A 13,241-nucleotide genomic window follows, 5' to 3' on the forward strand; every position below is an offset into this window, starting at 1 on the left:
CACCCAAGTACTCTCACTCTTCTTAATTGTGTAGCTTATACATTGAAGTCTTGACCATTCTATACATCTCCTCATCATGTCTACTCTTTCCTTTTAACTCCCCCCACACATCTTTCTAGTACCTGCTTCCTGGTGTTCATTTTTTTGGAACTTTGTTTCTGTCTTTCTAAGGAATTACCGTTAGAGTTCTCGCTTCATTCTACCATATTTCAGTTAATACATTTTATACCCTTGCATATCACTCAATGTGATAGTTTTAAAAGCAAATATATAACAGTTCATTTTTCAATTTACGTTTCCTCAGAATAATAGTCAAAGATTCCAGATGTAACAGACAAGATTTCCTGTGCCTGATTTTAAATATCAGGCCTTTTAGTAAATTTCAGTTGTAAAGTCACAAAGAACGTTTGTTTATCCTCTCCATAGGGAGTCTACCTCACAACATTAGTGTGCACTGCTTTATGTAAATTGAGCACTGGGAACATATGCTTTATCTATGCTATGAACAAACATAAACTGATTTTATTAGAGTGAAAAATGTATTTTAATGTTGAGTATAGTAATTTGAAAATGACAAGGAATAAATCAAATTGAGTAGATCAATTTTCAACATCCTTTTTTTATCTATCAACTAGGACAGGAAAGAGACATAAGAGCTAATGTTTTAAATGTACATAATTAATCTGGGATGGTTGTAACTCAGAAGAGAGAGAGGCAAGAAGATCACGAATTGGAGGCCAGCCTAGCCTACAAAGTTACAAATTGCACCCAACCATCTCCCCCCCACACACAAAAATCTGTGATGAAATTTTATTGTTGAACACTAACAGTCACCATAAGGATAATAATTTTGCTTCAAAATGTAAATGTTATATCAGGTATTTACTATATCATTACGTTGAAAATCAGATGAAACATGGCAGATACTCATGTTTATGAAGATATGTATCTTACTTAACCTACTATACAATAAGACTTCTTAATCTAGATTTTTCTCATTTGAAAACTCATTTATTGCACGTAGAATAGAATAAGCATGCATTTTTCTCCCCATCTCCCTTCTAAATTTACCATTTTTTTCATCTACTTGAACATTTTTTTTGCCTTTAGGAGAGCACATTCCAAGTTCTTTATACTAATATTTCTTTTTTTAATTTTATTTCAGAGTATTTCTAATTTCTCCCATTTCCTCTGGCTCTGTTCAACCTTTACTTTATTTTGCCCAGAAGTTTCCCTGTTATTAAAAATAATCATCTCTCAGTTTCTTTATCTTCATTTGTGGACTCCAAATCCTGTCACTCAGAAACAAACAAATAAAACTGATTTTCCATCTTAACTTTTCTGATTATGTTTTAATGCTTCTAATGAAAAGATGTCTTACTGTATTCAGGATCCTTCCAATTCTGAAAATAGTTCTTTCTTTTAATCCTTACTATACACTTATTCTAATTGTATATTTTTTTCTTGCTTGCTTCACTGTCACAAGTCCTTCCCGATTTATGTTCCCTTGATTTCATTTACATATTCTTTAACTCTGTATAGGTTCAAGGATTGAAAGTGCAAGCCATCTCCATTTCTCTATACTTTATTCCTTTTATTTTATGACTTTAACATCTGCTATAAATTCAATATTATCATTGTCTCTATCTTTACCAAGATCTTGAATAACATTTTTAATTTACATAGAGATAAAGTAAGAGGTTTTGTATGCAATTTTGGTTCAACATGATACAAATATTTTTTGTACATTTCTATACCTTCATTTTCCAAAATGTCATGCATATGTGTGAGTGTGTGTGTGTGTGTGTGTGTGTGTGTGTGTTTGCCATAATACACCTCCCTTTCTCTAAACTATGTGGTAGTCCTTGAGCTTGACCCTAGGACACTGAATCTGTCCTTTAGCTTTTTCCCTCATGTCTAGCAATCTACTATTTAATCCATAGCTCCACTATTGTCTCTGTGGTGGTTTATTGGAGATTAGAGTGTCTTGGACTTTTCTGTGTGTGCTGACTTTGAACTGACCTTCCTCAGATCTTAGCCTATTGAATAGCTCAGATTATAAACCAGAGCTGCTAATGTCGGATTCTTCCTTTCAGTACTCTTTAATGTCACTGTATTTTACTTCCAGGTCTGTTTTTGTTTCCTGAGTATTAAATGTTGCTGCATTCTTCTTTTCATGCTACTGCTAAGTAGTTCCTCACACCATTAATCTAAATTTTATAAAACAATTCATGTCACTGTCAAAAAATCATCCATTAATTTATCATTGTCTATCTTGCCAAGAATCGAATTAAAAAGAGATAAGCAGAAACTTGAAAAACTCATGTATTTTCTAAGAAAATTAGATGTTTATATATATGCAATATATTGTGATTTAAAAAAGATCTAAGTAGAAAATGTTAGAGTGGCTCTTGGGTAATGAACTTTGATAAATCGTGAGTAAAGTTTGAGGAGACATGAAAGAACAGTCCCAACTTCTTATCTAGCATATCTTGTTAGTAATAGTCTATATACATTAGTAGTTTCAGCTTCTGTTATTACACTTCACAACCTGTGATCTAATTACACTATATTCCCAAAACTTGTAATTTTATCCCATGTTTCACTAGATTTCTTTTATTGGTACAAAAGTATTACTATGTTTAGTAGCCTAAAATGAGCTCAATTTTTATTTTCTGATTCTGGAGTTCAGAAGTCCCACATGGCTTTTTCTTAGCTGAAATCAAAGTGTTGGTATATCTATATTTATTCTGGATAATCTAAAGAATAAATTGTTTCCTTAACTTTTCTAGCTTTTATTGGCAACAGATATTCTTCAGAGACTTTTCTTCAATTTCCCAAGTATAACATCTGATTTCTACCGATGTACTTTCCTTCTCTGATTCTGATTTTTTTACTGTTCATCTATAGAAGAGTTTGCAATAACTTTAGATACTTAAATGACTACTTTCCATCTTAAAATCTTTCCACATTGGGGCCGGGAGTTTGGCCTAGTGGTAGAGTGCTTGCATAGCATGCACAAAGACCAGGGTTCAATTCCTTGGTACCACATACATAGAAAAAAAGCCAGAAATGGTGCTGAGGCTCAAGTGGTAGAGCTCTAACCTTGAGAGATTCCAAGGACAGTGCTCAGGCCCTGAGCTCAAGCCCATGACTGGCAAAAAAAAATCTTTACACATATGCATTTCCTTTTCTCTGAAAGGCAATGTAGTCACAGTTTCAGCACATACCCACATTCCCACAAATCATTCCTTGGGTGAGAAGGGGATCGGGGAGGAGTGTAGTCACAGTTTCTAAGGACTTGTATGTGGACATGTTTGGTGGGGAACATTATTCTATCTAAAACATTAACTAGTTCATGAATTTTTTAGTTCAGGATCCAGAATTTCCTTTCCATTATTAAGTCTTTCTTTTATGGCTTTCTTCCTTTTAAACTCCTTTCCTATAACTTCAGCATAGTCAACCTGGAGCAGAATTAATAGATTTGTCCCTTCACTCCCTCAGCCCATTATACTGGCCATATGGCAACAGGGCCAGTCTAATTAAATAAGCAAGCATTTATCTCCTTTATTGGTGTGTGAGCCTTCTTTATTAGACTACCTTGCAATGTCTTTGTGTCCCCACTGCACCACAGCGTAGCATCTTGTAACTAGTGTATGTTCTATAACTGTTTGTCAAATGATAGGTGTGAATGTCAAGTTGAACTGAATAAAATAGCAGCCATATTCACTCCTTTCTTCCTTCCTCCCTCCCTCCCTCTCTCCCTCCCTCCCTCTCTCCCTTCCTCACTCCCTCCCTCTCTCCCTTCCTCCCCCTCTTCCTTCCTTCCTACCTTCTTTCCTTCCTTCCTTCCTTCCTTCCTTCCTTCCTTCCTTCCTTCCTTCCTTCCTTCCTTCCTTCCTTCCTTCCTTCTTCCTTCCTTCCTCCTTCCTTCCTCCCTCCCTCCCTCCCTCCCTCCCTCCCTCCCTCCTTCCTTCCTTTCTTCCTTCCTTCCTTCCTTCCTTCCTTCCTTCCTTCCTTCCAGCTGGCATTCATTAATCATTGACTAGAACAAAGTTGAATGAAATACACAGTTGCCTTGCAAGAGCATCAAATCTAGTAGAATAGAAAGAGATATGACTAGGCGAAGGTGTGACTTAAGTAGTAAAATGCTTGCCTAGAAAGAAACAGATCCTCAGTTCAAACCCCTGTACTACCAGAACAAAAGACAGAAAGATACAAGTAAAGACATACACTAATAGTGTGGGTACTATGTGTTGTTACATATAAAAAAATTACAAGATGATGTTTGTTGGATCTGGAATGCAAATTGTTCCTCTCTACACCAGAATATCTAGTTTGTATATTAGTTGTTATGTTGCCATCTCTGTTATCAGATTGATTGTGGTATTTTCACAGAGCTTATATTCAAGTAACTCATATATTAATTCAATGTCACAATGTCAACAAAATTGACTTCCTCATGTAGCCATTGTGTCATCTCACATCATCTCCCAAATAATGATTGCAGTACAATAGATATTGAGGGAGATGTGTGTGTGGGGAGAGAGAGAGAGAGAGAGAGAGAGAGAGAGAGAGAGAGAGAGAGAGAGAGAGAGAGAGAGAGAGAGAGAGAGAGAGAGAGAGAAATCGATCTATGACTTAGTTTCAATAGATTTTACAATTGTTCTAGGTTTCTGGCTGAATCTAATTTACAAATTAAACTTTATCATCAGTGTGTACATATAGGAAAAAAACCAGTGTGCAATAGGCTTCATACCACCTATGATTATAAATATCCACTAAGGATAATAGAACAACATAACCCATGTTGTTAAAGAAAATACTGTAAATAGTTCAAATTGCTTTTTCTGGGCAAGAATTTTTATTTTACTAGCCAGCACATCAAAGCTTGTGTGTCTTTGACTAGTCATATATAGTTTTTCACTTTAAGATATAATACATTTCCACAAAGATGGTTGTAGAGATTACTAAGGACTGACCAATATAGTAAGTCTGTGAAATGCTATATAATTATTTTTTGTTGTTTTGCTTTCTTTAATAGTTTCAAGAGGTTCAATTAAGGATCTTGATGTACCAAGTTGGTACATTCCAAACCAAATTAATTTTAAGAAACAGAAATGAAGACTATACTGGATGCCTTAAAGAAATGAAATGAAAAAGGAAATAGTATTTTGATGTTTTTTAGTATTCACTGACTTTATTGGTATTATGGAGGTGATATACAGGGGGGTTACATTTACATTTCTTTTCATACAGTGTCATCTGTTCCCTCATTCTCTCCCATCTCCTCCCTCCCATCTTTACTAAGGAGTTCTATAGTTAGTTCATTTTCTTCCATGTCCACTGCCATCCACTGCTGCACTGAAAATAGTATTTTGAATGAGAGTAAAGTAAAATATAGTTAAGCTGGAAGGGCTTTCAGTGCATAGTTGGATCCTGGAGTTTCTTGGGCAGCACTGATTAAACTCACACTGAGAACAGAACTGATTCTGACTGCTAACCTGAAGGCTAAAGATATCAACTTGAATATTTCCTGCAGCTCCAGTTAGTATGGTGGCTGGGAAACAGGATTTGGGGCTGGGGTTTGGGAAATAAATGAGTCAAGCTCACATTTTAATATGGCAGTTTCTCAGAGGCTTCTGATGAATCAGCTCTTTGGACTAGGTTTCATTTTTTCCCATATATTTTGTATTGTAATTAATAGAAGGGTTACATTATATTCACCAGATAGAAGATGCATTACTTCACAAACATTGATACCCTTTCTCAGGTCTTGGTCCCCATTTCCCTCCCCCACCCCCACCCCTCATCTTGTTTTCCCCCCTTCCCTATCCGATTTCAAATAACCAAATACGCATATATCCAATATATCAGATAACAAGGTGAAATACTGTAACAATATGAGATAACCAAGGGACAGCAAAAGAGATGAAAGAAAACATAGTACATTAAGGATAACGATCACTTATTATATGGCTTTTGTTTCTATATCCTAGAAGTCCTTTCATTAATGTCATACTATATGGCCTTATGTATGCATTTCTTTAACCAAACTGATTGTAGTAATCATATCACAATGTATTTGTTTAATTTAGCATCACAAGGTACATCTTAAGTACTTGCAAATTTGACAATTACATCTAAAAAACACTGAGAAAAACAAAATATCATTTTTTTCTGGGGTAGAAAATATGTAACTAGCTGAAACCTCAAGTGAAATATTTTGCTATTAGGAAACCCAAACAGTAAGATAATGTCCTTTTGTGCTGATAACCTTGTAATAGAACAAACATGAATATCTTTGTATCTTACACTTTGTAGCTTCTTCTGATAGAGACAAACGTCTTAAAAATCCCATGAAGTATCTTTTGATGTTTTTCAGAGAGAGTTTGCAAAATCAAAAATCTTTGGAGGCATACAAATTATGGTTTCATCTTGATTAGCAGTATAATACTGAGTAAAATTATATTCTATTCAGCATGGCATATTTTAAAATGCCAGTTAGGAGACTTTATATTAAAATAAATTGTTAGTGAAATAGTTCTTCTGCATGGATTGTTCTGACTTATTTAAATACTACTAGGGGCAATAAATTCAGAGAAACTTGAAACCATATGGGAATACAAGATATTAAAGCATTTTATAGGCTTACATGGATATCATTTGACATTACTGATTTTGATTTAATGTGGAATCACAACATATGGAAAAATATGAAAAAAGACACTGGTCCTATTCTTTACTATTTTGCCCCAATTATTTTTGACTTAAAGTTGTACAAAAATCATTGAATATTGCTATATATCTTTTAAAAAATATATGCTTTTTCTTTTTATCTTTACTTTAGGGAGCAGACATTAAGTGCTGGAAGATGAAAGCTCCGATTCAGCATTTGATTCTCTTGTATGCTACTTTTGCTCAGAGTTTGAAGGTTGTGACCAAACGAGGTTCTGGTAAGAAGTGTTCCCTTTACCCCACCTCATTTTTATGATTTAAAATAATGATGTTACATTTACAGATATGCCATCCATGAGAGGTAGGGAAATGTGTGGAATACACATTGCAGAGGTATTTTAGGTATATGAGAATAATGGTAGGAAATTACAAAAATGGGAATGGGTTGAAATGAATGTATTTTACAGTGCTGATTATTGGGAATTAGAATGAGGTAGTATCAAATAAATCATGTAGTATGTTTTCCAGCTTGCTTTCACAGTGTCATTTTAAATGTTACACAAAATAATATTATACAGTATTTTCAAGTAAACATTTTATGAGCATTTCACTGTCAATTATGCTTAGGACACATTCTTTTTTAGAATTGCATTGCAACTGATTTCCTGTGTTAGTTGGACATATTTAATAGAAGAACCAATATGATTTAAGAAACTTCCATGGGATACTCCCTGATATTTAATGAGCATATAAAAATAGAGGAGAATAATAGTGAAAAGAACTCTTAAATAGGCTACTTTTGAAACTTATGAAAAACTTTACATGTTACTAAGCAGCAGAGTTTCTATCTAGCTGTTGCTACTGAGCGTAAAGTAATAGTTAATATAATCGAGTGTGTAGTGATTTAAAGATTAGCCTAATAAGCCTTTGATAAACAAAGCCTTGCCAAGCTCCTGCTTCATGAGTAGTTACAAAACTTTAGAAATTATAACTTGCAGTTGCAAAGAAACTACATATACGTATAGTTCTTGTTGCTAGAACTAGGATATGTTTTCTATTAGTTCCAGAGGATCTAGAGGTAGGAAAAAGATGAGATAACATTCAAAAGACTGCAGAATATTATGCTATTACAAATGTTGTTTTGAAATTCAGAAAGGAGAAAGAATGAGATGGATGAGGTTTGTCTGTGCAGCAACCATAGCAATCTCTTACATTAAGAGGCTTCAAAGTCATGTATAGGGATGCAGTGGAAAAGGTTTCGTTCAAGAGAAATAAAGAGCTGTTTTGCTCTCACAAGCTCCTTCTGGGAGGGGGCACCAAACATCTGAGGAGAATTTGGGGAGGGCTTGCACAAGAGTTCAAGTTAAATGTATTTCGTGGAGCCCACTGATGATCCTATCTACCATTTGGGCTAGTGCTGTGTGTGCCATTGTGATCATAGGCCACATGAAAAAGTACTGTCTCTATGTTTACATATACTTTCATCTATTTTGGTAGATATTTTTAAATGAAAGGAAACCATAAAGCAAGACTAAGATTATTGACAAACCCTTAAAACTTCATAAGACTTATGGTTCTGATTACATAAAATGCTGATTTATTCACTTCTTTCTGAGTATGTCAGAACTATGCCTTATTTATTGAAATCATAAGTAGTTCAGATTTATTCTCTATTAGGTCTAAGTTGGAGCAAATTGTACATTTGAGAAGTGTGGGACAAATCTAGAAACTTCTTATCTCTTCTACTGACTTGGAAAACTCAATGACCCATTTCAAATTTCATATTCTTTTATATTTGATTATATAATTATTTTAGGTAGACATTCCTAAAAGGTCAAAAATTAGGTGGAAATTCTGGAACCATGTTATCTTAATTTTAAGAATCTAGATGTCACTGGGCACTGGCGGCTCAGGCCTGTAACCCTAGCTGCTCAGAAGGCTGAGAGGTAAGGATCACAATTCAAAGACAGCCTGGGCAGAAAAAAAGTGTGTTAGACTTTTATCTCCAGTACACTACTAAGAAAAAAAGCTGTAAGTAGTGCTGTGGCTAAAGTAGTAGCCTTGAGCACAAACAAGCTCAGGGACAGGACCCAGACCCTGAGTTCAAGCACCAGGACTGGCAAAAGAAAAAATAATTTAGTTATTACATATCTACATATTACCCCTCAAAGAAATTTATTTTTATAATGTAGTATAAAACTACAACTAAGGAAAGTACTAGGATTTTAGCATGATATCTTTATTCTAATATGAATTATTATTCTTTCTCCTACTGTCTATACCAACAGCTTACAGACTTCCTATATGGATGTCTGTCTGCTTGTTTGGTTAGTTTAGGAATATTAACTGCATAAAACTGGGAATCAGTATTATTCTATGCATATACTTTCCTAGCTTGAGCTAATTTCAGATGGTGTTTGTTACCATGGCACCTGCGAAGAGAGAAGCAGATATTTGATTTACCAAATAGCATCATTACTGATCTCTATGGTTTAAGTGGAAGAATATGTTTGACATCTTCTTAAATGATTAATAGTTCAATCTTCATGCCCAACCCAACCTATAAAACCAGAGACATCAATGCCAGGGAGTAAAAATCAGTTTCTGATGTTGAATCTCCCCTGTCAACCAAAGTTACTTAGTTGTCTTTTTCTATCTTTTAATTCTTTTCATTCTTGATTTCATTAATCTTTTTGAAAATTCAATAAACACTATTTAAATCCAATGATTTTTCATGATATCTATTAGAAACAATTTTTTAAAATTTACTATGGCCGCTAGAAACCTGAAACTAGATATCATAATAATTAAGAATATATAAAAATTAAAAAGAATATATAAAACATTCAAATAAATAACAGAATTTTATAGCATGTGAATTATATGTAATGTTTACTTCAGACTTACACATATGGTGATTTTGTAAACCTTAGAAGGAAGTATTCATTTTTCATTAACCCAACTTATTTGAAAGTAATACGAGCTCTTACAAAAGTTAGAGATACATTATTTTGATCACAGTGACTAGCACTACTATTATAACTCTTAATTTAAGGAGCAAATTAAACCTAATTAGTTGGTTATATCATTATAATATTCTTGATTGCAATATTCAAAATTCAACTTTTAAGGTTTTGCTTTAAATATCATTTAGTAAGGTGAATATTATTCAATGTGGTCTCTCAGATAATGGTCTAAGTTTGCACATACACTGAGAATCAAGGCCTCTAACATTTATGGTAGCAGATATTCAATTGTTACACAATACATTGTTATTCTGAGCAAACCTATTATTAGCAAGATGATAAGTAGTACTTGAAGATAAAGACAGATTACCAATGTTTCTAACCTCCCTCAAGTATGTGGGTTTATGGCAATTTAATAGTAAACATTTCAGTTACTGAAATGGTAGAATTCTGCACAAAAGCATATATAAATACATGATTTCTAGAAGAATTGTTGTATATCAACTAAATAAGAAAATTTGGTTTGATATTATTGTTTGTCCCTTATCTTTTCTTCTCTTTCCATCTCCTTTCTTCATTTTTTTTTTTGCCAGTCCTGGGCTTGAGCTCAGCGCCTGAGCACTGTCCTTGGACTTTATCAAGGCTAGAACTCTACCACTTGAGCCTCAGCACCACTTCTGGCTTTTTCTATATATATGGTACCAAGGACTCGAACCTGGGTCTTTGTGCATGCTAGGCAAACACTTTAACCACTAGGCCAAACTCCCGGCCCCTCCTTTCTTCTTTTTTAGTGTATTTGTCTGCAAATGATTTATAACATTGTTTCTATTGTCTTTGGAAAACTGTTTTTACTGTACTTACACATACTCCACTAGAAATCTACTCTACTAGAAATCTACAACTGAGTTACATTTGTAGCCCTTGGTTTCTTGGAGACAGAGTCTAGTTACATTACTGAGGATGCCCTTGAGTTTGTCATAACCTCACTCTGCCTTCTAAGCATGTTGATTTGAACCAACATGCCCACATTTTTCAATGATGAAATTTCATTATCATATTATTTAAAGAGAAAATGTCTATAAATGCTTTATCCTTTTCACGATATTCAAATAAATTAGTATTGTACAGTTTATAATTAAGAGTTTTTAAAATTTTATTGTTGAAGGGTTATTTTCAATACTATAGTTAGTGGGTACATTGCTTTTTGAACATTATTATCCCTTCCTATGTTTTTCTCCCACATTCCTTCTCCCAATAACTCCCACTAATCTTGGTTTTCCATTACCTTCCCTTTTTCAAATAGACAAATAAACATATATACAAGTGTTTGCATAGTATATGTGGGTATATGTATATGAGTTTTTACATCTAAGAGAAATTGAGATCAGGCTCAAGAGCAGTGAAATGATATGAATTGTTGAAGGACTGTTATTTACTACTATGACAACCATTTTAGGGGAAGTAAAGTGCGAGTTACAGTTTGGTGAAAGAATTTTCAATGATGTAAAGAAATGAAGCTAGAATATCTTAGATACAGAAATTAAGAAGAAAGTCAGTGATCATTTATGTTTTGTGTGTACTCTGCTTTTATATTCATCCACAGAATGTATGAGGGTGAGTGCAAAAACCATGTATGCTTGTAATCTCTACAGTGCCAAATATGATATAGCTTTCAGAGGTTCATAGAAATGTGTGAATGAATTAATGGGTACATAAATGAGTGACTGTCTGATGTTTTTAAATACAGCTGAATTATAACAGTGAAGATACTATAGGACTAATATAATATATACAAATATAGATAAACCAAAGTAGAGGTATTTAACAAGTCATATATTTTACTTAAAAAGAAATTAATGTAATGTGCAATATAAGACCTTTAAGTGAGAACATAAACTCAGAATAAGCTATGTACAACATGAAGGCAATGAACTTTTACAAATCATGATTATTAGCATGGGCTTAGCCATTGGTGACTTATGCCTGTAATCCTAGCTAATCATGAGGCCGAGATCTGAGGAAGCTTCAAAGCCAGCCTAGATAGGAAATTTCATAAGACTCTTATCACCAATTAACCACCAAAGGATCTGTAAGTGAAGCTGTGATTCAAGTGGTAGAGTGCTAGCCCCTAAACAACAATGATCAGCGACAGTGCCCTAGCCCTTAGTTTAAGCCCCAGGACTGACACCAAAATATTGTAGTTTAAAGTATGTTAGAAGGAAAGTGATTTGTCCAATGATTTGTTTTTTTTTTCCTTAGTTAGAAAATGTCTTTATTTTTTTAATTCAACAAATTGCTGACAGAAAAGCATGGGAAGGGGCATCAATGTTCAAGAAATAGTGTACCCACTATCTGACGAATATAACTGTAACCCCTCTATACATCACCATTGTCAAATGATTTGTATTGGAATTTTACTGCTTTTACTACTGTTGTGTACAGCTATTCATATCATGGTGCCTATATTTTGGTTTCAATGGTATTGCTAAATAGTGGCTATCATGAAAGAGATATAGCTCATTGTTTCTGATACATGATAAATAACTAAGTCATTTTTGCATAAAGTATTTATAAGTATAAGAGGATGTGGAGAAAATGAAGTATAGAAATTGAAAAATACATTCTCTTCTAAAAGTTGTTTATGGTACATAAAAGTACCACAAAGCTACTAATTATAGCGGTGTCAAAGGATTGCCACTGGGAGTTTATCATTTCTTAATTGTTTTTTTTTTGGGGGGGGTCATGGTGCTTGAAGTGTAGACCTGGGCACTGTCCCTGAGATTTTCAGCTCAAGGCTACCGTCCTACCCCTTGAGCCACAGTCCTACTTCCCTTTTTTAGTGATTAATTGGAGATAAGAATCTCAGGCTCTTAAGTGCCTGGTGTTGGATTTAAACTGCAATCCTCAGATCTCAGGATCCTGAGTAGCTAGGATTACAGGCATGAGCTACCTGTGCTGTGCTGGCTGGACAACTTTTCATATAAAATTCCTTAGAAGCTGTTCTTGCTGACATAAAGGGAAAAGTATCCTCCAGAGATGTTTCTGAAACTTGTGACTCTAGCCTAAATACTTTATAGAAGTCAACAGTAGTTAAGTAATCAAAAACACAGGTTAGTTTCTACACTTTGCGCTTGTTATCTGTGGATGTAAAAAAGTCTAGTGGGTTACTTCCATCTCGTGACAATGTGATTTATGTATATCAGCTCTCTTGGGCATTTGTGGAAGTCAATGAGCTTAATTCCATATGATTAAGAGACAACCTAGTCCCCCAACATCTGCCTTTTATTATGTTACCATGTGTTAACTTTTAGTTTTTAAAATATGTCCAAATTTTGAGACATTTCTCTCTAGTTTCCTTTGGGATCACTTGCAAAAATCAAACCCTGAGCCTTTGTGTCTTTACTCTTTGAAATACAAAGCTGGAGTTTAATTTCCCTTTATAAAGTTTTCCTCTTGTATTTATTATATATTTCATAAAGTTTGGAATTTAATTTGGAATAATCTTATTTGTTTAAGTGGTGTCTTTATTTGGATAAGTCTAACAAATTAGAACTAGTGTCTTACAATAGTTATTCAGTGCCTTCATATAGTAATTAT

At 34.1% G+C, this 13,241-nt stretch overlaps 1 protein-coding gene across 1 annotated transcript in view; it reads left to right on the forward strand.

Annotated features, from left to right (window-relative positions):
- Positions 1 to 13,241, forward strand: part of Il1rapl1 (interleukin 1 receptor accessory protein like 1) — a 1,176,498-nt gene that overhangs the window by 173,207 nt on the left and 990,050 nt on the right. The window contains exon 2 of the mRNA XM_090326111.1: positions 6,851 to 6,956. Within this exon, the coding sequence (XP_090182237.1) occupies positions 6,875 to 6,956 (82 nt within the window). The 5' untranslated portion in view covers positions 6,851 to 6,874. The remainder of the gene's footprint in view (positions 1 to 6,850; positions 6,957 to 13,241) is intronic.

The sequence above is a fragment of the Megascapheus bottae genome, chromosome X (assembly GCF_031878675.1).
Source record: "Megascapheus bottae isolate mThoBot1 chromosome X, mThoBot2.hap1, whole genome shotgun sequence".
Taxonomy (NCBI): domain Eukaryota; kingdom Metazoa; phylum Chordata; class Mammalia; order Rodentia; family Geomyidae; genus Megascapheus; species Megascapheus bottae.